Source organism: Calonectris borealis, chromosome 14, assembly GCF_964195595.1.
Source record: "Calonectris borealis chromosome 14, bCalBor7.hap1.2, whole genome shotgun sequence".
NCBI lineage: Eukaryota > Metazoa > Chordata > Aves > Procellariiformes > Procellariidae > Calonectris > Calonectris borealis.
In genome coordinates, this window is record NC_134325.1 from 3,597,388 (window position 1) to 3,623,171 (window position 25,784).

Here is a 25,784-nt window from a genome sequence, read left to right on the forward strand (position 1 = left end):
GAATTGAACACGAGCACAAATGTTAAGCAAGTAACTCATAAGACAGCACATTTCTGAGAGCCAGGGAAAGGTCACTTGTTGTAGGGGAACAGTTCTGACTGCCAGAGGGCCCAAGTTGACGGTCTCTGTGATGGTTTAGTCTGCCTGTCAGGGCATTATACCTCTCCTGGAGAGGCAAAGAGCATTCCCATTAACACCCATGGGAATTTTCCATGTACCTCAGCAGGAGAGGATGCTTGCTAAGAGAGGATGGCCTTTCCAAGCTGGGTTTGAGGAGCACCATGCAGCGCAGAAGAATAAGCATCTCCCCCATGGCACCAAGGTATCTCAGGGACATGTGCTCTAAGCTATCTTGGGAGTCAATGAACCTGGAGAGAATGTGTCATGAAGCTTCTCCCCTTCTGCTCTCCATGTGAAGCATTTGAGCAAAACTGGCTAAGTTATCATTGACTACTGTGAATTCAGGTTAACTTTAGGGAAAGAAGTGCTGATTGAAAAAGGCAACATTTTCTTCTACCCTCCAGCCCAGCTGTCCTCCTTAGAGCTTTGGTCAGGATGGTTTGAGAAAAATAATTTAGCATTTACATGAAACCATTGCCTTCCAGATGCTACGTTTGGAACTTTTATACAGTCTCTTGATTCTTTTCTGCCAAATTCTGTTCCAAGGGTAAAAACAGATTCACTCCTAGCAAAAGGGGTGTGTGAGTGCGTGTATTTCTTTTGGAAGTGCTTGAGATTTAACCAGTTTCTCTGGGATGTTTTCCCTAAGATTAAATTTCCCTTCCCTCCTTTTACTTTAGCAGCTGGCATGATCTCTGTTGTTCTAACTGTTCTCCCTCTTTTTCCCTTCCTGTTTTGCTCCATGTTTCCAAATACAGAGGAGAAGCCCAGAATAAAGTAAGTATGAGGGGCAGGGAGTTTCAAAACCCTGGGATCATTTTTCTGATCTAGAAGAAGCGCTTACATTGTCTGTTAGCCAAATGGCCACTAGAAGCCTTTAGCCAACCCTCCCTCATGCAACATGCAGCTATTCCTGCATGCCTTTCCAGGATGTCTGCCTCTGCCAGAGGATGCCTTAGCAGTAGTTACTTGGCCAGGGTCTTAAGACCAGTTCCTGATAGAGTCAGAGGACTCGTGAACTGTCCAAGATACAGTCGTCTCACAGTACCCCAAGATGTAGGCGGCTCAACACTAAACCCTTTGTGAGAGGCCATGGCTGGGAAACTACCCATCCATCCAGGATCACTGACAGTAGGAAGGACAGCAAACGTTGGGCTGGGCTGACTTGAGCTTAACTAAGGTTTCCTATGGACCTTCTGGCTCTGGGTCCCAGCACCTTCCCTTCCCACTCCACCGGCTGCCCAGAAAGGAGCGTGCAGCACTGCGCCGACAGCCTCGCGGGCCCACGTCTTTCTGTGTGGTAGGGAATGACCATAGGCTTTGGGAATGGAAAGGGTTTTTAGGAGTAACTCCCTGCTCTGCATGACCTTCCACGAAGGACAATGGTCCTTAGTGCTAATCTGGAGTAGTTTTCCATTGACTTGCTGTTTCACCCCTCTATCTCCATCAACATTTCTCCTTGTCAGCATCATTCCTGAGGGCAGAGCAGGTCAGGACGTGCTATTTAAAAAGCTACCTGCTCTTTAAGATGAAAATCCTTTTTTTTTTTTTTTTTTTTGACTCTCTGCAGACTAACTGCTCCTAAAATACCGGAGGGTGAGAAAGTAGATTTTGATGTAAGTATTCCTGAGACTGACTGTGCTTGTCTGTCTGTACCTGAGTCATACACATGTGTGCAAACACACATAACTCCTCCTGTAGTGGATACTGCTGAGGATAAAGTCAAGGACAAAAGTATGGATGCTTTGCTGCCTCTTTTCAGTGAAAGGCTACTCTCTGTTCCCTGAAACTCTCTGGATATATTTGTTGCTAATGTGACTAAGCTAAAATGTTAATTCATGTATTTCTTTTTTTTCTCCTTGAATCTTTGAAGCCAATACATGAAGAAAGGAGAAAGTAAGTGTTTTAGGAGCTCTCGGATCCCCTGTCCCATGGTTGTAAATGGTTTGAAAGTTGTAGGTTGAAATAAAGCAGGCCTGTACTCATCTATTGCTAAGAAACATTACCTAAAATGACAACGGAACTTTAATAATAAACAGAGATCCAAATACCTTCCTAGAAAGTTGATCGAAAAATGACGAAACTCTGGTGTCGAAAATCTCCGCAGAAATATCTGCTTTGCCCAAAAATGCAGGAACATTTTCTAGGTAAGATTCATACCCCAAAGTGAAGAGGAGGCTAAGTACATGCCAAGAAGAGGCAGCTAAGCAAAGCCAGGGACAAAATATGGTGTAGGGGAATGGGAGATGTGGATTCTGTTCCCTTCTGGACTCCTGACTGTCACCTGGATGAGTCTCTGACTGTCTCTGACCTACATCAACAGCCATTGAAGCTAATCCCACAGATTTCCATGGATATCTGCAGACACCTTTTGCTTTTGTTTCTCTGTGTAGGCAAGGTGCTCGGAATGTCTAGGGCATGTTCCTAGAGCAATATGGGCTAGCTTAATGCATTTTCCTGCTCTTCTAGGACATCCAAAAGAAAAGGCAGAACAAAGATCTGATTGAACTGCAGGCCTTGATTGACAGCCACTTTGAAGCCAGGAGAAAGGAAGAGGAAGAGCTGGTTGCCCTCAAGGAGAGGATTGTGAGTCCTTGTACTGCCATTTCCCTGGACTAGATTGAGAGATCCTCTGTAGATGAGAAGTTGAATCCATCAGTCCACTGTCAGAGTTTGGCAGGAAGCTGTATTGCTATGTACAGAAGTGACTGCTCAAGTCACCACCAAATGGCTTCTTCCCACAGCTGTCCCCTCTCTCAGCCTCTTGTTTTACATCTGGGAATTGCACATGAGACCCTTCTGCATGTTCTGGCAAGGGAGTAGGTGGCTCACTCTCTACCAACCAAAGCTCTTGGTGGTGGGGCGTAATACTGGAGATAGATAAAGCCACAATGATGACTCAATGCCTCTGCCACTGGTTCTTGCAGGAGAAGCGCAGAGCTGAAAGAGCAGAGCAACAGAGAATCCGGGCTGAGAAGGAGAAAGAGCGTCAGGCAAGGCTTGCGGTAAGTGTCTTTGCATCTCTCTCCTTGTCTCAGCATCAAATTGGAGGAGATCTCTAGAGAGAGAAAAAACCTACAGGTTCTGTCTCAGCCCAGAGAAGAAATGACCACCCTCTCAAAGCATGGGCAGGAAACAGGAGTTGCCAATTCTCATCAACATCCTTATCTCATCACATTCCCTGCAGTAACACTGGCTGCTGGGGAAGCTGTGAGTTTCCCCTAGAGTAACTTGCTTCTGTGTCTCACATTCCACAGGAGGAAAAGGCACGGAGAGAGGAAGAAGATGCCAAGAGAAAAGCTGAGGATGATCTCAAGAAGAAGAAGGCTCTGTCCTCCATGGGTGCCACATACAGCAGCTATCTGGCTAAGGTAAAAATCATGGATTGGTGGAAGAAATATGGAAGCGTTAAACCAAGGGGTTGAGTGGGAACAATCTTTATTACAAGTTGAGAAAACAGCTCGCCTTTCCTTCTTCCGGATCCCTAGCAGCTTGTCTTACATGCTCTGTCACTGAAATAATTTCATTCAGCCTGAATGTCTGCAGTCTGACATTAACTGATGTTCTGAAAACAGGCTGATCAGAAGAGAGGGAAGAAGCAAACAGCTAGAGAGACGAAGAAGAAGGTCCTGGCAGAGAGGCGCAAGCCCTTGAACATCGACCACCTTAATGAAGACAAGCTGAGGTAACATGCTTATCCTAACTTACTGACTGTAATCCACTGAAATTTGGTCTTACTGTCCTGGAGCCTTCTCTAGCGAAAAAAAATGAGGTAGAGGAGAGGGCCCTCCTTGAAATTCATCAGGGGACAACGTTAAGTTGTGCCCTTCCTTGATCTGGAGAATGGAGGGGAAATGGGGATGTATGGAATTGTTGAAATGGTTTGGTAGCCATCTAGCCATGCTCCTGGCATAGCTCTGTTAGCCTCTCCTGCTAATTAGGATTAGTCATTTATGGGACTAGGTACAAACTTTAAACCCAGCTCTGAGATTAGTTGAATAAACCTACAGATTGGTATCTGTAGCATTCCCAGGGGTGAGTTGAGCTGGGAAGGTATGAGTACGGGTCTCCACAGAGGTTGGCGTCTTGGGAACTGAGTGCTCTGGTGCAGAGCACTCATCAGATGATAGTCTGGACTCCATATGTTGGAGTTTATGCATGTTTGAAAGATGAGGTTGGCTTACCTCAGCCCTGAAACAGATGAGATTGTGCAATGGCAGCTGCTCTGCTCATTGGGGTGGCCTTCAGAGTCCTCCTTCCTTCTCGTCTGATTCCCCTGAACTCTTCTCTTTCATTAAATTAAAATCTGTAGGAAAATTAAATCTGTAGGAAATACATTAGTGTGTAACACATGCAAGAGTGCAAGTCTAAAAGATTCTTGGGTGAGAACGTGAGAAAAATGTGACCACGAAAATGGTGAGTAGCTTTCAGAAGATGGAAAGCGTTTGTGAAGATGTGTGAACTGCATTAAATAAAAGGTAAAAAGCCTCATTACCAGTGATGTGAAAACAGTAGAAAATATGATGTGATGTGTTTCTCCCATCTTCTTTCCCCATAAATACACAGGGACAAGGCTAAGGAACTGTGGGACTGGTTATACCAACTGGAGACTGAAAAGTATGACTTTACAGAGCAGATCAAGAGGAAAAAATACGAGGTGAGTTGAGAAGCCATTTTGCTAATGGCACTGGGTCCAAAATGTAAAAATCTCTGTGACTCTGCTGGCAGAAGCCATGTTGTGACATCATTTGGGTGTCCAATACCTTTTGCAATATTTAAGCAGCAAGACATCTGGAACTGCATTCCCCTAATGTACATACTTGGACTGGATTTCACATTTTAGGCTGAAATTGAATAGATCACCCTCAAGGTTTTCAGTGCCCCATGGAAAGGCAATCCCAACAGAAAATGGACTGTCCACCCTCTGCCCAAACACATCTTGTTCATTCTTGTTTATCTATAGGTAACTGTGGCCTGAAAAATCAGTAACTCAATTCACTCATCTTCATTGCAAAGTAGTATTTTTAAGCCCATCTTCGATTTCACACTTGAACGTTGTAAGTTTTATTCCCATCCCAGACAGATTCCCTGTAGACTGAGCTCTCTGGAGTCACTGAAAACTGTCTCCAGACAGGAGCATCTGACTGAAGCTTTATATGGTAACAGAAAGTGGACGTGTTTCCTTCACAGTCACAGGACAGGTCTGCGCTCCCCTATATCAGGTTTCAGTGACTGAGAAATCAAACTGGATCTCTCTCTGTCTCGCTCTCCTTTTAATTCCCAATCACACAGACACATGCTGACAGGGAATGAGCAACACCAATGTAACTATCTCAATCTCTCTTAGATTTTAACAATGCGTTGCAGGCTGCAGGAGCTTTCCAAGTTGTAAGTACAATGAACTTGCCTGTGTAACAGCAGCAGCAAAGGCTACCAAATGCATGAGCCTGCCGCATGGTCAGAGGCCAGGTGCCAGACAGAAACTTGCACTTGGCTCCAAGTGCAGAGAGAAAAGAGAAAACTGGATCTTGTGTCTCTCCCTTCACTTCCTTTTTCTCTCCCCTTCCATTCTTTGAAAAGAGATGAAGCGATAATTTAGGAAAAGAGTCAGGGTCCAACAGGGATGTGGCTAAAGAACAGAGCATGCAATCCACTCAGACCATCTCTAAAATAATTCCCTATTCAAACCTCTGGTATTACGTGCGTGGGCAAGTCACCCTCATGCACCTGGGATACATGCAGAAGCTTAGGGATGCATGTGTAATAGCTTGGACTTCACAGAAAAGAATGGTATGCGGTTTGGAAAGATTCTGCACCTTGTGGCCACAGGCTTATCCAGATCCAAAATATTGGAGAGGGCTAGCTTAAGGGTAACAGGTCAACTGGGTGTGGAACAACAGGAATTAAGGCAGTGCCAGGGGAGATGTACATGCTATGGTAATGAAACCTCTGCACAAAGAGATGGGTGGCTGCTGCTGAAAAGGAAGGAGAGAAAGTAAAAAGAATTAGCAAAATAGAAGGAAAATGCACAGCTGAGATGGGAGAAGAAAAGTGAAAGAAAAAAGGGAAGATGATAGAAGGAAAAAAAGTGAGGAGAAAGGTAAGTGAAAACAGCAAAGGGAATGAAGGAGACACAAGCAAGGATGCAAGGGAGAGACAAAGGAAGGAACAGGGACACACAGGAGTGGAGCTGTTCTTTAGCTCTAGTGTCTGTTGCTCTTTGGTGCTTCATTGGAGAGTGAGTGTTATAGTCCCTATCACAAGGTTATCAGTGAAGGTAAGTCTTAAGTCCTTGGGTCAAACTGAAGACAGCTGGCTTTCCTCCACACTTGGGAAAAATACTCGGTTGCAAAAAATAATTTAAACCGCTGCTGCAGATATTAAAACTTCCATGAGTAAGTACAAAAGCAGCTAATCTGCTGATCTTTCCTTCCTTGTGTTGTCCTGTTCCCGCTAATGTTTCAGTCTCTTATTTTGTTTCTGTTTGCCATGGAAAGACACGAGCCAGAAAATACCAGTTGTTGGGCCAACCTGAATGTATGACTTTTTTTTTCTTGTTTCGCACGTGGGGAATGTCAAGTGCCACTTTAAATATTCAAATGTTGGGTCATCAGTTCTTGGACCTGCAGAGCCAGTGGAGAACTTTGAATTACACCAAAAGCAGAAGCAAAGCATATGTCTTGGCAAGTGCATTTTTCCATCCCAGGAAAACTAAGTAGAACCTTGACTCAGTTACAAATGAGAAGGTGAAGGGACAAAAGAGGGCCCTCTATCACACCCTAGTTCCTGTGGGCTTTTCCAGTACCTGAGCTAGAAGAGTCCCAGGACTTCAGTAGCGAGTCCAGCGCTATGGCCGGGACTGAGCTGCTAAGTCAGGCCATAAGGTGCTCATCCTGTGCAAGGTAGGTGTTTGCTTTCCCATGCGTCAGGTTGAAATATGCAGTTTACCTATGGCTAAACAAAGAGACGATCTGTCTTGTAGGACAGACTCTCTAGTGGCTTGCAGTCATCAACAGAGCTTGAGAAGGTGTTCAGAGCCCCAACTCCAACCTTTTCCTCTGTGGTTGCTCAAGCTCTCCTTGAGTATTTTCTTCTTCAGCCCCTTTAAAAGTTGTCTTCTCATATTAGATGAGTGGCTGGGAAGGTGGTGACTGCTGCAAGCTCCTCACCTCCTGCTGTCCCAACCAACAAAGGTACTCCAGCAGAATGTGTGATCCATCTTCCATTCTTGAGGTCCCCATCCAAAGTTCACCGAAGCTCTTTGAGCTTATACACTTCTGAATGTGTAGGAGTAGCGGAAGAGTGAGAAGGTGAGGTTGATACATACAGGTGGATGGGGTCATGCAGGAGCTTTCCAACTGGCCAGCGTGACGTTCATTCCGGTTCACTTGCCTGCAGTTTGACATGTGAGTTCATAGAAGATTAATTTGTATACATAGCAACTCTTCTAATAAGGGTTATAAAATTCTAGCTCTTCTTTCCCTTGACATATGAGATTGGCTTGCAGATTTATTGCCAAGGAGCAACATTGCTCTCCGTCAAGCAAGAGTGAGCTTTTATTTCACAGGAAGTATTAATCCCTACCATAGGCACCTGCTTCCAGCACTTCAGCAGGTAATACTCCCCTCTCTGTGAGGGAACAAGGTTTCTTTATCTCCAAAAACCCTGGTCATGTATGTTATTTGCAGATTGTCACCCTCAGGAACCGGATCGATCAGGCTCAGAAGCAGTAAGTACCTATATCCCCTTCCTAGCTCCTGGCTTGGGGATATCTTCTCAGTGTTCAAAATAGTCGTCGCTTCAGCCGCAACACCGACATTTTCTTGTTGCAATGAAGTGAGGCTAGAGATGGAAGGGCAACTCCCATCCTGCCTCACATTGAGAAAATGAAGGGGAAACTGAAGTGAACCTAACAGCTAACAAGAAAAAATCACGTTTCTTCATACCATGTCTGCAAAATTTCCATCTGCTTATTGCTGGGGTTTTCAAACACCTGACCGAGGTGCTTTGAATACTTGAGGGAATACAACCCTTGTTTACGAAGGGTAAACAAGCGGTTGCTAAGATTATAAGGAATGGTGTGTAACAAGACTAACATCATGGGATTACTGTTGTGAGTTCTTTTCACTCATCATCTCTCTCCCACTTTCCTTCCTCACAAGACTTCTATTTCATTAGATTTTTTTAAGTCTTATATCTTTAACCATTCTAAGTATTTACAGTGAACTTTTGAGAGACCAGGGCTAGGCAAAGCCTGGGGGCTAGGGCATGTAGAAAACTAACAGACAAAGAAGAAACTGCAGGGAAGCAAGGGAGGAGTGCTCTGCAGTGGTGGGATTTGATCTTCACTGTGCTTCTGTATCTTCTTAGCAAAGTCATGCCAGGAATGAAGTGGTGGTCTTTGGTGACATCTTTGGATGATAGCAGTGATCAGACACTGCCTTCCCACTTCCCCAAGCCACCCGGCCTTATCAGATGAATGTAACACTGGGGGCTCAGTTGTCTGTAGATGCCAAACATAAGGCTTGACCTTCCCGTGGTATTTTCTGTACAGAGTTGTAGGCTGATAAACCTCAGCAGAATGTGCAGCTGCAGAAGGATGCCATGGTTTGTCTGGGTGTTGCTTCTCTTCTGAGGGGCACTACCACACCACCCACAACAGGCAGTACCATTACTGCATGCTTGTTCCCCCAAAAGACACGATATTCTCTCAGGACATCATTTGGAAAGGTTGCACTGAGAAGCCCACAGCTTGTGAGATTTCTGTGTACTTAAATTTCTATCCACACTAGACTGTATCATTCCAAAGCGATGTCTGCTAATGTATTATACAAGGATCAAGTGATCCTTTCGCTTCAGACTTCATTAAGTCTCCTTAAGCACATTCTAAAGGTTAGGCATAACATCAAACATCACAGGCGCTTATGGAGATAAAAGGACTCTGCCTTCGTTTGAGGAGCTACGCCGTTCCTATACTGGGTTCTGAACCTGCGGAAAGGCTGGCAAAAGAAACACTGAGATGAATTTAAGATAAGCAGAAAATGCTCTGCTCTCTCTCTCACGTAAAAGGACAATTTTTCGAATAGACCAAGTCTAACTTGGTCAAAAGGTAAAGTATCCACTATATGTACGTCTGTGTCACTGTGCTACATCCTTCTGTAAATATGGCTAGTGCTCTTGAACCAGTCCATGGGGCAGCACCACAAAAATCTCCCAAGATGTGTCATCCACATTTTTTTCTGCTCCCTGGAGGGACCAGTGTTTCTGAAGAAGGGCTCCCTGTTGATAGCAAGGCCCCACCACCTTGGGCTTGGCTCCCAATCCCATGCTCTGCCATGTCAAAGAGCTGCCCCCAGTTTGCATGTGCTTTGGTTCAAGCAGCAGCCTCATCATCGTGTGTGTGAGATGGAAAGGTTTGGTGGTATGCCGAGCCCCAAAAGCCAAGGTGCTGCCTACAGGAGCCGGTGCAGAATCTAACCCGACTAACTTCATGCCTGGCCCCTCTCTGACTCCAGGCGTGCCTGCTTCTCAGTCAGAAGGTAAGTGGCTTGCATGTCGGATTGCCCTTCTGTGTGCAAGAGACTATTTGGAGAGAGTTTGCCTCAGGTGCTTCGTGTGGGGAGTGTAGCTCCCACAAACACCACGGGCCAGACGGGGATATTGATATGAGAGGAGGCCTAAAAAGTTGTTTGGACTGTTTTGGAGGCTCTTGCTCTCGTGATGTAAGGGAGAAGCCACCCTGCCTTTGCTATAGCAAAGCAATTCTTAGTTGCATTTAAATTATTGCTCAGCTTTTTGCCTCCACTACTAGATGACTAGAGCATCTGGGGAATTTGACCAGAGCTCCCTGATAATGAGGAAATTTTCTCCAGAAACAGCTCTAAATCCTAAAATCCAGATCATAGCAGATTTGAATTCAGGAAACATCAAGTCTGTGGCTGGATAGGCCTGTCATTTAGTTTTGAGACCACCTGGGCTTCTCTCCTGATAATGCAGGAATCTGGAAGGGTCCATCTGTTTCAGACATGCACATCCTGGCCTTTCACTAAAAGCCCAAGGAGGAATCTCTTTTCACAATATTGACAATATTTTTCTCAGGATGTGCTCTATGGCAGGTGTGCCCAACATGTGAGAAGTGAAAGCAGCTCGATCCTAATCTGAGAGTCAGAAATGCGCAGTGGTCACAGAGCCCCACTGTTTCCATCACGCTGACATGTTTTTCTTTCCTTTTGTATTGTAGCAGCAAGAAGGCAGGAGCCAAGGGCAAGGTTGGCGGGCGCTGGAAGTAAAGAACGGGGCAGGATGGCCCTTAGTGGCGTGCCGAAACCCTGCTGGTCTCCTCTTTCATCCTTCACCAATCACTTGTGTTCCCACACCTCAACGATAACAAAAATTGCAACGTCAGCCTGGGTTGGCTACTGCTGCTGCTTTTCTTCTTTTTCTTCCCGGAGGGGTCTGGCGGCTTCCTCAGTCAAAAGGAAGCAGGTTGCCTGTGAAACTGAGATGACTCCTCGCTGGCATCTTCAATTCCTGCTGAGCATGTCCTTTATCCTCCTGATACCAGCCCTATGCTGTCCTGTAGATTGCTGTGTACAAATCTCTGGATTTTGTAAATAAAGCGCGACCAGTACCTACTCCAATGACAGCTCTCTGGAATGGTGCTTCATACCATGGTGTTTAATGGCATCCCGTTTTGCAAGGATTTGGATGTTGGTCCAAATCTTTATTTAATACCATTTGATCCAGATCTACACCTGGGAACGAGGCTCAGTACCACCAACAAAGATCGGAGGCCTGTTTTACGGCCACAATTACAGGCAGATAACAAAAGCCGACTGTGTTGTGGGGGAGCTCATCATCTGGATGCCAAATATAGTTGAAATTGACTTAAAAGTTTGAGTGATGAAGGGAATCAAAGAATCGGGAATCAAGAATCAGGAATAAAGGAACGAATCCATAGAAGTGATAGTTTCCAGCACACAGCATTTCTTAAATGCAGATAAGTCATAGTACAATATAGAGGATGATTCATTCAAATATTACATTTAAATGTTTATTGAGGCAGTTAACCTACATATAGTATTAAAGCCCAATACTGAAGTGTGAATTACTTTGTTAAATCAGTGTAGATGTCAAAACACAAACGGCTGTTACTAAATCTGGGATGTGAGCTATTCTGTAGGGCCTGTTGTCTTTGCCAACCCTTGAAATGCCCTGTTGGAGGGAAGCCCACCAGGGATGGTGGTTCTCCCCCAGGTTTCCAAATTTCTGGCTGTTTCTGGTGCCTACATTCACACTCTGGCTCTCTGTTAACGCATGCTGCGGCGTCATAGATTCACAGAATGGTTTAGGTGGGAAGGGACCTTCAAAGATCATCCAGTCCAACCCCCCTGCCGTGGGCAGGGACATCTTTCACTAGATCAGGTTGCTCAGAGCCCCGTCCAGCCTGACCTTGAACACCGCCAGCGTGATGGGGCATCCACAGCTTCTCTGGGCAACCTGGTCCAGTGTTTCACCACCCTCATCATAAAAAGCTTCTTCCTTATGTCCAGCCTAAACCTACCCTCTTTCAGTTTAAAGCTTGCCCCTTGTCCTGTCACGACAGGCCTCGTAAAATGTCGCTGTCTTTCTTATAAGCCTCCTTTATATAGTGAAAGGCTGCAATAAGGTCTCCCCACAGCCTTCTCTTCTCCAGGCTGAACAACCCCAACTCTCTCCGCCTTTCCTCACGGGGGAGGTGTCCCAGCCCTCCCACCATTTTCGTGGCCCTCCTCTGGACCCGCTCCAACAGGCCCATGTCTGTCCTGTGCTGGGGACCCCCCAGCTGCACACAGCACCCCTGCTGGGGTCTCACCAGAGTGGACTAGAGGAGGAGAATCAGCTCCCTCCTGTAACCATGAGGAAAAGATGGCGTGAAACACAGCCAAGGCTGCAAATTCCCACTGAGGCGCCGTTTTGCAGGCGCTTCCTCCCCCCCTCGCTGCCCCTTGGCCTTGCGGCTCCTCCGGGGAACTCTCCCCTGCCCCAAGGCTGTGTCCCCCCCCCTCCGCCGGGGGGCCCAGGGGGCGGCCGGGCCCCAGGGCGGGCTGTGGTTGTGGGGGGCAGCGGTGAGGAGGGGGCCGCCAGGGCGAGGGGGTCAGGCCGCCCCTGCCGCCCTCACAGCCCCCTCACACAGCTCCTCCGCGCCAGCAGGGGGCGAGAGCTGCCGCCGCCCCGCCGGGAGCCGCTCTCGCGCCGCGCCGCTTCCGGGCCGGGCCTCGGCCATGGCGGCGGGCGCCAAGAAGGCCGTGTGAGCGGGCCGGGCCGCGGCGGGGGGCAGGCCGGGCGGGCTCGGGTCGCGGCGACGGTGGGGGGGTGCCGGTCGGTCAGTCAGTCATCGTCATCGTTTCCCCGCAGGTACCCGCTGTTCCAGCGGGGCGGCCCGCAGCTGCGGATCTTCCGGCCCAACTTCTTCATGCTGGCGGTGCGGCCCGGCGTGCCGCAGCCCGAGGACACCGTCCAGTTCCGCGTCTCCATGGAGTGAGTGCGGGGGCGGCGGGGGAACGGGGCACACGGCATGGCATAGCCCCCCCACAGCGGGAGCCGTCGTGGGTCGGGGCCTGCCCCGCCGCGGAAAGGGCCCAGGGGGGTGCCGAGGGGCCCCCGCCGCTTCTAGAGCACCACCACCACCCCCCCAGTGCCACGAGTCCCCCGCACACTGCCTCGCGTCGCTGCCTTCTGGGCTGCAGCTTGTCTGGTTAACTGAGGGGGGGGAAGGCGAGGTGCCAGGTAGCGCCCTTTGGGCTGGGGGAAGGGGCTTCTGCATCAGGGAGACATTTTAGAGGACTGCGAGGGCACTGATTTCAGTACGAGCTCTGCTTGGCTCCTCTTCCTAAGTGGGGCTCAGCCTTCCCAGGCTTAGGAAGCAGGAAGTGCTTATGAAAATGATCCAGAGAAAACGAGGTGATGTCCAGGTACTTGTCAGGGCTATTTCATCCTGACCGATCTGGTTGCACACACTAAAGCCCATGAGCCTGTGGCAGGTCCTGAAAAGATTAGAAAATGCTATTCAGAAGATTAGAAAGGATTCTTGGCTTGGGCAGTGAGAAAGCCTACCCACTCTTGCTGAATACAGAGAATATCTGGGGTTTTGACTGTTGAGGCTATAGAGGATAAAAGATTTGTTATTGTTACAGTTTATGGATAATGAATTTCTGTAGCAGTATGTAATCTATGTTTACACTTTTGTGCAGTAAAGCTACCTTGGTTAAAAGGAGAAGACGTATGTATTCCAGAGTGTCAGTGAGTCTATAAATACTCTGGCTCTGTTTTATTTTATTTAAATATTTATACTTTTCCTTTTTTCTTTCTCCAAAATGTTTTTGCACTGCCTAGAATGACAAAAGTGGATATCAAGAATTACCTTGAAAAAATATACAATGTGCCGGTAGCTGCTGTGAGGACCAGGATACAGTATGGTAAGTGCGGTTGAGTGATCCAAAGGGATGAATACAGCATCCCTGTGCAGCAAGAATAGACTTTTCCTCTCAAAATCATTAGATTTCAAGAAACTTTGGTTTCAGGTGCTTAGCTGGTGACGTCTATCAGCTTAGTTGTTTACTTGTTCCTTCAAATGCCTATGCACCAATTCATATTCAAATGCCTTGATTAGATTATGACACAAGTTTAGGTTTAAGAAGAAAAATCTGAATTTAAAAAGCCTTATCATCTTGACAGTTATCTAGCTTGCGCTCTATGCTTTTGTAGTTGATATCATTTCTCTTTAAAGACTAGTGGGTGTCTCACTTCAGAAGGTACTGCTTCATGTGTTTTAATAAAATTAGTAATTAAACTTAATTTCAGCCATAGCAGTTTTTTAAAAAAATATGTGAGTTGAGATTACTTGGCCTGCACACAGAAGAGCTGTTATGGTCTAACAAAAGGCAAAGTTTGCAGAGCAAAGAAAAATATTCTGTTAGACCAGTAGATAATGTCAGAAAAATACCTTGACAAACTTTCAGTTTTTCATCACCTGTCATTACGACATTTCTGCTGCAGACTCGTATGCTTCCACCTATGGTGTTTCTCACCTGTGCCAACCCTACAAAAAAAAAAAAAACCACCAAAAAAAAACCCATAAAACCAACCCAAGTGAAAAAGAAAATCGTGGCTAGTTTAAGTTATGCTGAACTCTGACTTGGAGCAGAGGGACCCACTTCTAACTGAAATAAGCTAAATTTATATAAGGTCACCTTTACATATGAATGCTTCCTTCCCCAGAGCTTCTCTGACTGCAGTTTGGATGCAGTGCAAAGTCAGGAATATAATTTTCATGCTCTTTAGCTTTTTGATCACCAGGCGGTGCATTAATCAAATGGAGAGTGACTTGTTGGTTAGGACATCTTTGATGGCTGGGTTTTTATTTTTTGACGCAGTGACTCTAGCAAAGGAATTGATTTATGTGTTTATAACGGTAAGAGTAGGGATGATTTTAAAAAAGGGATAGGAAAAAAGAGCTGTAATAATGAAAAATGGAGAATGAAAGAAAAAACTTCAAAATAAGGTTGTAAAACTCAGAACATGTAAAAGAAGAAAAGAAAACAGAAGGATCATCTGTAATATGCTTATGTGAAAAATAGAATTAAGTAAAGTCTTAAATACCAAACACATGCAATTCCAAACAGCACTGAAAAATATTCATGCTTGTCCTTATAACCATTTCATCCCCCACTGCTAATGGAAGTAATGGTGGATTGTATATATTCAGGGATAAAAGAGGAAAGGAGGTTAGAATGTCTAATAATTTGAGAGCTTTAATGTCGGCCTAATATGCAGGGAATAAATTGAACTTCCCACTCAGTTGTGACCGGCATACTTGCAGAAGGTTGAGGTGCTTTGGTTTTTTTGGATGTGGCGTGTAATTTCCTGGTGTATAAACAGTAGATCCAGCTCATTAGCTGGGTAGGAAAAATTGACAAGTTTCAAGCTGTTTAATGGTCATTTCTTCCTTGTCTTCCTGAAGCTGTTGACGTTGGGAGGATAGTTTGTCACTCCTGGCCCCCTTCTCAGCATACTCGTCTCCTTGCTTCTTTGCAAACTGTGTGTGACGTGAAGGCACAATGGCTGTCAGCAGCCTGAGTCTGGTGATGCCTCGTTTCCCTAGTTGTAAATGAGGAGAGTAGTGTCTACCAATTTCAGTACATTTTAGTAACTGTGATACTGGGTTGGTACTGAAGAAAGAGAATTCCTCTTAACAATAAATGGGAACTAGTGAAATCCCCCCTTCAGCTTGGCCTTGCTTTGGGGAACTTGGAAGTCCTGGGAAGTAAAAGGTGGGACTCTCTTCATTTCTGCAGGTGCAAACAACAAGAGGAATCACAAGAATCAGAGAGTGAAGAAGCCAGATTACAAGGTCGCCTATGTTCAGCTGGTGAGTTAACATGGATGCTTGTGGGGAAAGAGGAAGGGACTGTTAACCAGCCAAGCTAGAAGTAATGTTCAGTGAATTGTCTGGTTGGCTGAGTATTTCTGCCAATCCTCTAACAATGACGTTTTCTTTAATACGTTCCAGAATGTATAAAGCGATTTAAATGTCTCAGTCTAAAAATCAAATTCAAACAAATGGTTAGTTTTCAAGTCCTGTATTTGTTTGAGGTCTGTATGTAAGTTATGGTCTGATGTCATATGGCGGCTGCTTTGCCAGTGAGTTTCGTGCTGACCCTGTACTCTGTGTGCTGGAAAGTTCACGACTTGTGTGGTTGATTGCTGAAATGTCCAGTAAGTGAAAGAATATATTATAAGGGTAGGGAACTTCTTATTAAAGCTTTTTGGATTTCGGAGAAGACTAAGGCATATTCCTTGGAGAGCTTTTAGTCATGTCTAACAAGCATGCTTTGTGGCTAAACCGGGTTCTGAAACGTATGTTGGTTGCCCAGTGGAAAAGGAGCTTCATGTTCTTACGAATTTATTTCATAACAGGAGCATATTATAGTTTAGACTTCTCTTGGACTTACCTGTCTCTATGTAAAAAAGAAATGCAACCAGTGACAGAAAACCCCTTCACATACCAAAATTACATTAAAGGAATGCTATTTATGGTTGTAAAACCATAAGCTCAAAATTGCACAACCTCAGTATTACTCCATCATGGGACAAGGATTCAGTGTGGGGGGAACACTCTGTCATCTTAAAGACTGCATCAGACTTCATATGGACTTGGCATCAAACTAAAGAGGCACAGACAATGGGAAATCTGATTTTTTTTGATTTTTCAAAGTTTAAATGTGCTTAAAAGTTTTTCTCTAAGCCCCTTCTGGGAAGGGGAGTGGAAAGAAAAGTGAGGAGAGTGTGTTTTTCTAGACAGCCCTTACATTTAAAAGAACAGTATGAAGTGTAATGTTAATAGAAAGTAAGAGAGTTGTATTTAGATGAGGACTAACCTACTGTGCTGAAGTTAAAGGCAACCTCATCTCTGTGAGGATTTTGCATTTCGATGGCTAAAAAACACATTCATTTTTCGAGGGAGAGGCTCTGCTTTGGTGGGCAAATTTTCCCTCCTCGATTGTCTGTGCTAGGTTTTTGTCTGCAAGAGATCAGGTATGAATGATTCATTAAGAACACAGCTGAGGAATTGAATGTCGGGAGTGATGCTGTATCTTACGAATTGCTTTCTCTGAGTGTTGTTCCTTAGTAGGTAATTGCAGGCACTTTCCATTGTCATGGCCTCTTGCTAGTGACGACTTTGCTTTAGAGACTCGTTTCCCAAGATTGAAGCACACATGGATCTTTAGCGAACTGTGGTCAGTTCTCAAATTTTATTTCACCGTATTTAATGCAGTCTTGTTTCTTTTGTCTGCTGAGTGGAGAAGGAGGTAGTTTGCAACCCATAGATACTCAGGAGGAAGGAGTGGGAAGTAAAATGCTGCTGTTCAGTGGAGCAAGCCACTCATTTAAGGCAGTGCCTTTGTGCATTTATTTCACATCAAACCTCTGTGAACCTAGAATAGTTGCCATTACCTTAAGGGAAGCTCCACAGTGGAGAGGAGAATTGCCCAAACTAGCTTGGTACTGGAGGCAGTTGGACAGCAGTAACTGGTCATTCCTCCAGCCTCTCATTTTGTCTGCTGGGCAAATTAGCCTGCACAGAGCCCTGTGGTACTGCAGCTGACAACTGCTCTTGGTACATGAGACAGCAAGTGTCCCTTACTGCATTGCCCTATGCTATAGTATCATCATAAGTTTTTAAAAAATGCCGTGTTTTCCGTCTGACCCATGAACAGGTCAGGGGACCAGCTTTTGGTGGTGTACTTCATCCCAAGTGAGGGAATTCTGACCATTTACTAAACTCTTGTCAGTGAAGCTTGTTCTGTGCATTTTCCCCTCACCTCATTCCTAGTCTCTTTGCTCTCTTTTTTCCTATTGTTGTTGGTGTCTGTTAATTCCTTGAACGTTTAGGTTTGTCTGTCCTTTTTTTTTTTCTTTTTTCTTTCTTCTTTCTCTTTTCCTTTTGTTCTTTGCTTTTCATCACTAGCTCTGGTGTCTCAGACAATGAGCTCCCAGTTCTATGTTCACACCAGTTTTAAACAGTGGGTGAGGCCAGAAACCCAGTGTTATTTCTGAAACTGAAGGTTTTGCCTTCATTCTCATTCATGGTGTGATTCAGGCCGTAACAGGCCCCATGCAGTCCATTGTTAATATCTGCCTAATTTAAGAAAGTCTTTGGTAACCACTGTAAAATCCTTATTTTCATGAGAATTAGTTTGCATCTGCCGTGAGTCAGAGTAGCTGGGCTTTCCCACCATTTTTACCAGCTGTGTTTTCTCTCATTAATCCAGTTTCAAGTTAAAACTGCTTATGACTGGAAAAATAAGGATGTGTTTTTGGGAGGCCTTGGGTTGATCTTTCTGTTTCCCACTAGGTGGAAGTATTGCTCTTTCCAGCATGACTTGGTAGCAGCTGTGGTGTGGTTTACCTGAATGAAATTAAGTATATTCTCATGAGCAGTTATGCTTCCCTGCCTCATAAAACATCACCTTATGTGTCCCAGCGCAGCATACATATCCATTAACTTACTGCAAGTGTCTCAAAGGTGGAAGGTGTATGAAGTCATAGTCAACATACCCTTAGGTGTCAGATTAGTGCCCCAGCTGTTCCACATGTAAGAATTGTTGTCCTTTCTTTTCCAAATACTATTTCTTGGAGATTCAGAGCTGTTTACTTTATTCTCAGGCTGTAACTGGACAAATACATGATCTGTCCAAGCATAATATTTTCACGCTAAAAAAATACCTCAAGTCATAGAAGGCTGTGGATCAACAATATCTTGCCATTCCAGAGCCTGCCTGCCTTTTTTCCCCTTTTGGAATGTGGTGAGAAAGGTTTAAGTTAGAGACTTACGGCCCTGGGTATCAAATGCTACTTTTTACACTGTTGTTTTTTTTTTAATTAAAAACAAAGCTATATATCTTTGCAGAGTAGATAAAATGAATGTAATACTGCAACCTTCCTCCTTACTCCAATACAGTTATAATTATCCTAATGTTATTAAAAAAAAAAAAAAAAAAAGAAGAAAAGAAAGTCAGTGGGAAACTTTACAGTTGCATCAACATCAGGGAAATTACAAAAACTAACAACATCCCCTCCTCCTCCTCCTTCAGTGTTCTCACTGGTTTAGCTCAACAGGTGTTAGCACCCGTGGGAGCACAACTGTGGACAAGCCTCTGGAATCCAGACCTATTTTTAATTAAACCTGTTTTGAGAAATCTAATGGAGATGGCTGTAAAAAGGAGTCTGACCTTGTCAACATTAGGACTAACACCTATTTAGCTGCATGAATGATGGCACCGGTGGGAACATTTTTGCAAATGCTTTCTCCTCAAACGCTGTTTAGAGTGTCCGGTACATTCATAGTAATTAACCCATTTACACATCAGATGTGACAGCAGTTTTCTTTTGACATGTAGTGAATTCAGAGGAAACTTGGGTGCTCCGTACGCTGTGTCATTCCTGTGTGGATTTTTGAAGTTGCTTTCCATGCTGCTTTGCCATACATTTTAATATCAGATGTTACCACTGCAATAGCGGGAGAATTGTTCAAATGCACTGGATTATTAAACTTAGCTGCATTTGCTGCTACTGCTGGACCGAATCCCGTGCTGTTGGGAGTCCAACATTTTTTTAGTTAACGATACTATAAACATCACTTTTCTCCTAATTCTGAAGGACAGTAGTAAGTGCTTCAATTATCTAAATAATCAGAAGATCTCACAGTTGTTTACATGATCAGTGTTTGCTGCGTCATTCCTACATAATGATATCTGTGCTGACCTTCCATTCCTAAACTTTTCAAGGGACGCAAAGGTCAGAGAAGAATAAGTGAGTTTGTGCCGGATAATCCTTCCAGCAATTTTCTGACATGAGGCTCAGCAGTGGAAAGGCTAACACTTGACTTCATAGGCCTAATTATGGTCACTTAACCTCTCATTAAAATGAATGGAGGCAATTTGTACCACTCGATGTGATAACTCCTTCTACAGGCTCAGAGAACAAGGTGTGTTTTCAGCCTTTCTAACAAAAAAGGCTTGAAATCTAAGGGGGAAAAACATGTTTGATGCTTAGATCACTTTTTATCTTGAAGAATGTTAGCATTTAACAAATGAATCCTCATAAGAACTTGTATATAAATCAGTTTTACATTTGGGTAATGCTGAAGCGAGGATTAGAGTTGCGCAGGAATAGAAGTTTAATGGCTCCCATTTCTGTAATCTAAACACTGGACCACACATCTCACTTGTACATAATCTTAGAATTTGTAGGAAGAAGGGAGGTCTCTGGGAAGACCCTAAATTGAGAATAGCAATGCGTAAAATCATCAAGTTGCCTTTATTTTTTAGGTGTTTTAATACCACGTCTCTGACTTGCTTTGTTTGGGGTTTTTTCCTTCTTTTTTTTTTTGACATTATAAGGGCTCACTTAGATATAAGAGCATGGTAGAGCTTATCCTGCTAAACTCCAGAGTATCAGTGTATCACCTCACATTGGGAAAAAGAAGTTCTTTTGCTGGCAGTGCAGCATCCAGTTCCAAGACAGACTAAATTATCTGAGCAAAATTATTTTTTTGCCAGTGTCTGTCTTTTTTACAGGATTTTCTTTTAGCACAGCTATGTCAGGTAAAAAGGTGTTCTTTTCTTTCTCTTTCTCTGTGCTTCTAACTAAGGTAATTATGCTGGCAGAAGTTCTAAATGAGGAACAAGCCCTAGCCTTTTTGGAGCCCATTTCAGCTTATGTGAATTTCAATAATTCAGCAATCAAAAGAATGACCTTGCTTAAATGGCTTGCAAAAGGTAAAACAGTGAACAAATGCAAGGTTTAGGAATAAGCCAAAATTTAGCTTTCTGGTTGAGTATGCCTGGATTTCATGTTGTAGCAGTTTATAAACCAGATAAAACTGTGTTGAACTTGGTAGAAACTTAGTTGTTTGCTTTATTTCAGTTAGGATTTCATTCTGAGGATGCATTTCTCATATGGTTGTCAAATGGTTGCTGTATAGAAGGGAAAACTTTTACAAAGGAAAAGTGTAAGAAAAATCAGCACTGCGTAAAGGAGTGACGATCCCTCCATTCCTTTGGTAGACATTTTTTTGAGAAGGTAGCATATGGGCTTCAACCTCAGTAGCCTCTGGCATCGTGTGGAAGATGCACCGAATGTAAATATGCCTGGACAGACTCACAATCCTTTATGTAAGTTGATGCCTTTTGGTATTTTTGAAATTTTGAAATACCCAAGATACAGGCTTCTTCTGAAAACTAGCTACTGAGCATGCACAACAGCTATTTTTCATACAGCTTTCATCACTTCAGAGTCTTACAGTGCAGTATTACTGCATAGTATTGTTACTTAAGATTTATCAACCTTCAGTTCTCAGGGTGTAATGTCTTGGCTGTTTCGAATCATGTCTGGCTGCCAGCCAAATCAGAATTTCTTCACAAAACAAGAGCTGGAAAGAGCCAACCTGTCTGTGCTGATTTTGATTTATTAAAAGACTCCAGATACAGATTGACATTTTCAGCTCAATATTTGACTTTCACCAGCCTTGAAATGGGAACTGAGCACTTCGATAAACAGCTAAAAGGTTTGTCTTGTTCCGTTACAGCCTCTGTGCATATCTTTTTTTGTTTTTTTCCCCTCTTTTTAAAATAGTAACTGTTTTGCAATGCTTAGTGAATTACCATGGATGTTGTTAGTATGCTTTAGGGACAGCTTTCCTTCATTCTCCAATAAGGGAAGTGCATTGGTGCTGGAAGGATACCAGAATGGAAGTGCTGCATAACAAGAACAGTCCCTTACTACACTGTTACCAATATAAATAGTTCTCAAATTTTCAGTGTAGGTGGTATGCCTACCATGTTAGCCTGAATTGTTTTCTGACTTGTTTAACTAAAATGGCTTCCTCTCCAGGGCAGACAAGTCCTTAGAATCAGCCCCCTCTGTTCTACAGGTACCACGGGGCTGAGTGACCCGTTCGCAGTGCAGTTAAAACACAGTAATTTTTTGTAATATAAACAAATTCTTTTCCAAATGCTTCAGTGTGCTAAAATCTTGGGCAGCGCTTGGCCTCAAGGGTGCTTGCTGCTGATCCTACTACAGGAAGAGTTTCGGTAGGCTACAGCTTTGGGATTGCTCAAGGACATTGATAAGGCCAGTTTCTGTGCCTTGAAATGGAACTATGCTTTAATTGTCATAGGACAGCTATTATAAGCATACCTGTTGGTAATTTAAAGGTACAAAAGATTAAAACCCCGGAGTGTACACCATGGAAAGGAAAACCTTGATTTGTTCCAGTTGATCTTATCCAGGCTAGAATCGAAGACAGAGCAATGTACACAGCAGCTCCCTTGTTGTTTTTGTAGTATGGTCAGGCTCTTAGGAAACCCCCGAGAAGTATGCACTACAAAAACAACCGGAGCATTGCAGGGTATGAGTTGATATTTCCTAGATTCTAGTCTGGATAAGCTCAATTGGGATAAGTCATGTTTTTTCTTTCCAAAGTGTATGCTTGAGGTTTAAATTCTTTCACACCTGTAAATTACCGGGTTGAGTGTATATGGCTAAATGAAACATAGCACACATTCAGCTGGGTCAGGGGCATGGTGATGGTTTTTTTGGATTTAATTATGTCACATTTCTGATCCCAAAATGGTAGTATAGGTAGCCGTGTTGTGGAAGGCTCCTTTCATGTCCTTTGTGGAACCATTTCATAACTGGACCTCTTGTTTGATTATATTTATTGCACAAATGTAAAGAATGGCTAATCTGAAAATAAACCTGTTTTCATCTGAAGCAATTAACTGCTTTGTTGAGATTTCTGTATGCAGTGTTCTGCCAAAGAAGTCAATGTATGGTAAGGTTTCTAAGTATTTTGGAGAGTAATTTTAGAGTTACGAGCTATCAGTTGTGAGTTTTATTATGCAAAGTCCCATACGGAATGGAAGGACTGATATTGTTGAGTTTAATGAAGTTGTGCTTAGTGCAAACACCACTAAAGTAAGTAGATAATGTTAATGGGATAGAACATTTCCACAGAATAATGGTTTCCTGCTGTTAGATAAAAACCAGAGACCAAGCAAATATTTATTTTCCAAGTGGGAGACATCGATCTGATGATGATGTTTTACTAAAATGACTTGTCTGTTAGGCAGAATGACTGATGCAGATGTAATCACTTTAATCTCATCAGTGATGTATTAGACAGATTGTTCCCACTGTAATTGTTTTACACTATAGTCTTCATTCCTGTTGATAAGAGACCTCTAATATCTGTTATTCCGTATTCCCACATTACACCCTACAGTAACAGCTGCTAGGACTGTACTCTTTTATCCGTAGCCGAGATCTAAACAACTGTAACCACTACCCATATCCTGAGTGTTAACGAATGCCTGCTCCACCACGTATTTCCCCGTTACTTTAAAGCTGTTACTTTAACAAAATCACTTATTTTGCTCATCTTGCTTTTCCTGTATGACTCATACAACATCTCTGAGCTGGTTTGAAGTCTTTGAAGAGGTGTCCGTCTCCTGACCATTCTTCTGTAAAAAAAGATGTGAGGGTCTTAATTAGCACACAAAAGAGGAGAGGCTGCAAGTTAGCTTTTTTGGCGGGGGGGGGGGAGGTATATATATCTTGGGGAGGGGGGTGGAAAGAGATCTTGGGAGGTAAGAGGTACCACTTTGCACTAGCTGAAACTTCAGGGTGGTCTTTCATTGTAAGTATATGCATCATAGCTACTGCAGAAAGGCTGGAATGTCTCTCTGACCATTTGTTTTCTCTTTAGGGCCAAGGACAAACCTTTCAGTTTCCCAACCTATTTCCAGAGAAAGAACAAGACACAGAAACTCGCTCTTTTGATGACTTCAAGAATAAATATATGGAGAGAGAGAAGCAGAGGCAGAAAGGTGACCCCAGACGAGGTGGAGTCCCTGATTGGTTTGGACTTTGATGCAACAAGCCAGCTGCCTTTCTTTAGGCTCGGAGGGATTTTGATCAGCAGAACTTGCACTCTTCCCTTCTTGTAATGACCGAATGTTTATTCTTGAGCAGCCCTTGCTAGTGTGTCTTTTTTCCTGGCTTTTGTGCGCAACTACAACAAAATGGCCCTAAAGAAATAAAAAGGTAAAATAAATCTGACTGCATCAGGTCTTTCCTGTGAATTTGTGGACTATTTCTGAAATGTGGAATTGCTTGTTATTGTTTCTGACTATGAGAGTGTCGTTGTGCTTACCTTCTTCCTGCTTCTACGGGTTGTTTTGAGTGGAAGTAGGAGGCATTTCATTTCCCCGGATAAGTGTAGTTTGCATTGAACAGAATGTGTAAAAGTGAAGATAGGTCAGTCGGCAGTGGACATGAAGGTGTAGATAACTAGACTATAGGCTCAGGGCATAGGGTTCCCTTATTGTCACTTGCGGCGTCCTACTATTCCGTGAATTGCCTTTCCTGGAGGTGTGCGTGTGATCTGATCGCACTCCTTTGTTAACGGTTGTGTGGCATTTTGGAGACAGTGTTTATTGGATAGGCTTGTGACCGGGCACGTGTGCGCTTGATCCCCAGAAGCATCAAGGAACGGACAAAGGTGGTGCACAGTCTCTGCTTGCTGTTGTGCAGTGCAGGTCGCTGCCTTCTGTGGCCAGCCTGCCGTAGGAACGTTTATTGGCACGGCTGCGCTAGTATTCCTTCCCCTGTCCGCAGCTACCTTGCAGTGCTGGCAAGAGTCCTGTGTGGACACAGTTGTACTGGCATAGAAATGCTTCTGCCAGTGTAGGCTGTTTTGTGCTCAGGACTAATAAAAAGGCTCTTTTTACTTTTTCTGGTGAACTCCCTCTACTTCCACGTTGCTGATGCCAGGGCAGCGGTAGAACTTTTCTAGGCCTTCAGGGCTGCCACGTTCAGGTTTTTAATTTCTTGGCTCTGCGGCTGTTTCTCCTTGCTTTGATGAGGATATTTCCTCTTTTCCTTTGTCAAACAATGTGCTCTGCTGGTGTGTCAGAAACAGCAGGGGAAAAGGAGGACTAGGAAGGACTTCACCACAGGTAGAGAATGATGTGTTTCTGCAGGCCATTGGCTATAACACCAGCACACGCAGGGTTAAACGTATGGCTTACGTTTCCCCAGCTTTTGAATTCTGCCACTTGGAGCAATTGGCAGGGTCGTGAATGAGCCCATGCCTTGCACGCTTCTAGCCGGGTGCTCTCCTTTATTGTTCTGTGTCTGAACTTCTTGTTTGGATAGCTAGCAAGATGTTTACAAGGAAACAGCTGTTCCCCAGAGAGGCAATCCAAGTAGGATTTTACGCACCCCCTTCTGTTCATTAGTCGCCTCTTTCCCCTGCTACTTCCCTTCTGCACGACAGTCCATCTTCTTCTGTGGTTTGTTGCTTACAACCCCAGTGACTCTCCCACCCCCCTCTTTGTCCATTTTCCAAGGGGGATCGTGCATGATGATCCAAGTTAGCTGGTGCTTAAACAGAGAGATGCTGTCAGAGAGGAGGGAGATAAGGGAGGATTTGCTACTCCCAGGCTGCCAGCAGAGTTACAATAGTAGATGTGGAAAAATACTGAGTTCACTGAAAACAGTTCTTATGTTTGGCATATCTGCAAAGCCAACACTTCCAGAGTTTTGTAGTGACATGTGAAACTCCAGGTTAAATCAGGAGCTGGCCTGCAGTTTTAAAGTAGGACGACTGAATTTGAGTAGACGCAAGGGTCTCCCCTCTGCTGTACAGAGCCTCCCCACTGCCCCCTCCTTTTTTTAATGTATTTTTTTAAAAGGGGCTGTTTCTCAAACTTGCAGCTCAGTGTGGAGCTGATCCATATTGGGGCTGGGGCTTTGTTCCTACAGTATAATGTTATGGAGTTTGCTATTTTTTCTTCACTTTCCTTTGTGGTCACCTCCAATATAGGTAACTCCATCTTCTTCACCATGGTGAAGATAAAATGAAAAGAATTCATCTAGTGCTGCCATATATCTTCCTAACTGGTTGGTCAGCCTTGAGCAAACAGTCAGGTATGTGATCGTTCTGGATACATGAGGCTGTATTCCATATGTTAGGTATAACAGCAAGAGATATATTAACCATCAGCCTCTCTGCCTTCCTGTTATGGTCCTCAGGAGAGGTTGGAGTCACCAGCTTC

The 25,784-nt window shown here is 44.1% G+C and overlaps 2 protein-coding genes across 7 annotated transcripts in view; both read left to right on the plus strand.

The window, feature by feature from the left end:
• The window catches only part of TNNT3 (troponin T3, fast skeletal type), a 32,600-nt gene extending 21,840 nt beyond the window's left edge, over positions 1-10,760 (plus strand). For all 6 annotated transcript variants that reach the window (XM_075163008.1, XM_075163012.1, XM_075163010.1 and 3 more), the window contains 9 exons: positions 879-897; positions 1,691-1,736; positions 2,590-2,706; positions 3,048-3,125; positions 3,378-3,491; positions 3,696-3,805; positions 4,687-4,777; positions 7,809-7,849; positions 10,361-10,760. In XM_075163008.1, coding sequence (XP_075019109.1) covers positions 879-897; positions 1,691-1,736; positions 2,590-2,706; positions 3,048-3,125; positions 3,378-3,491; positions 3,696-3,805; positions 4,687-4,777; positions 7,809-7,849; positions 10,361-10,409 — 665 coding nt within the window. In that variant the 3' untranslated portion in view covers positions 10,410-10,760. The remainder of the gene's footprint in view (positions 1-878; positions 898-1,690; positions 1,737-2,589; positions 2,707-3,047; positions 3,126-3,377; positions 3,492-3,695; positions 3,806-4,686; positions 4,778-7,808; positions 7,850-10,360) is intronic.
• A 1,580-nt stretch (positions 10,761-12,340) lies between these two features.
• On the plus strand, positions 12,341-23,789 carry MRPL23 (mitochondrial ribosomal protein L23). The gene is made up of 5 exons (XM_075163015.1): positions 12,341-12,409; positions 12,517-12,639; positions 13,495-13,577; positions 15,456-15,529; positions 23,432-23,789. Exons 1-5 carry the CDS (start codon positions 12,384-12,386, stop codon positions 23,594-23,596), a joined length of 471 nt encoding a protein of 156 aa, XP_075019116.1. The 5' UTR covers positions 12,341-12,383; the 3' UTR covers positions 23,597-23,789.
• Positions 23,790-25,784: the final 1,995 nt, after the last annotated feature.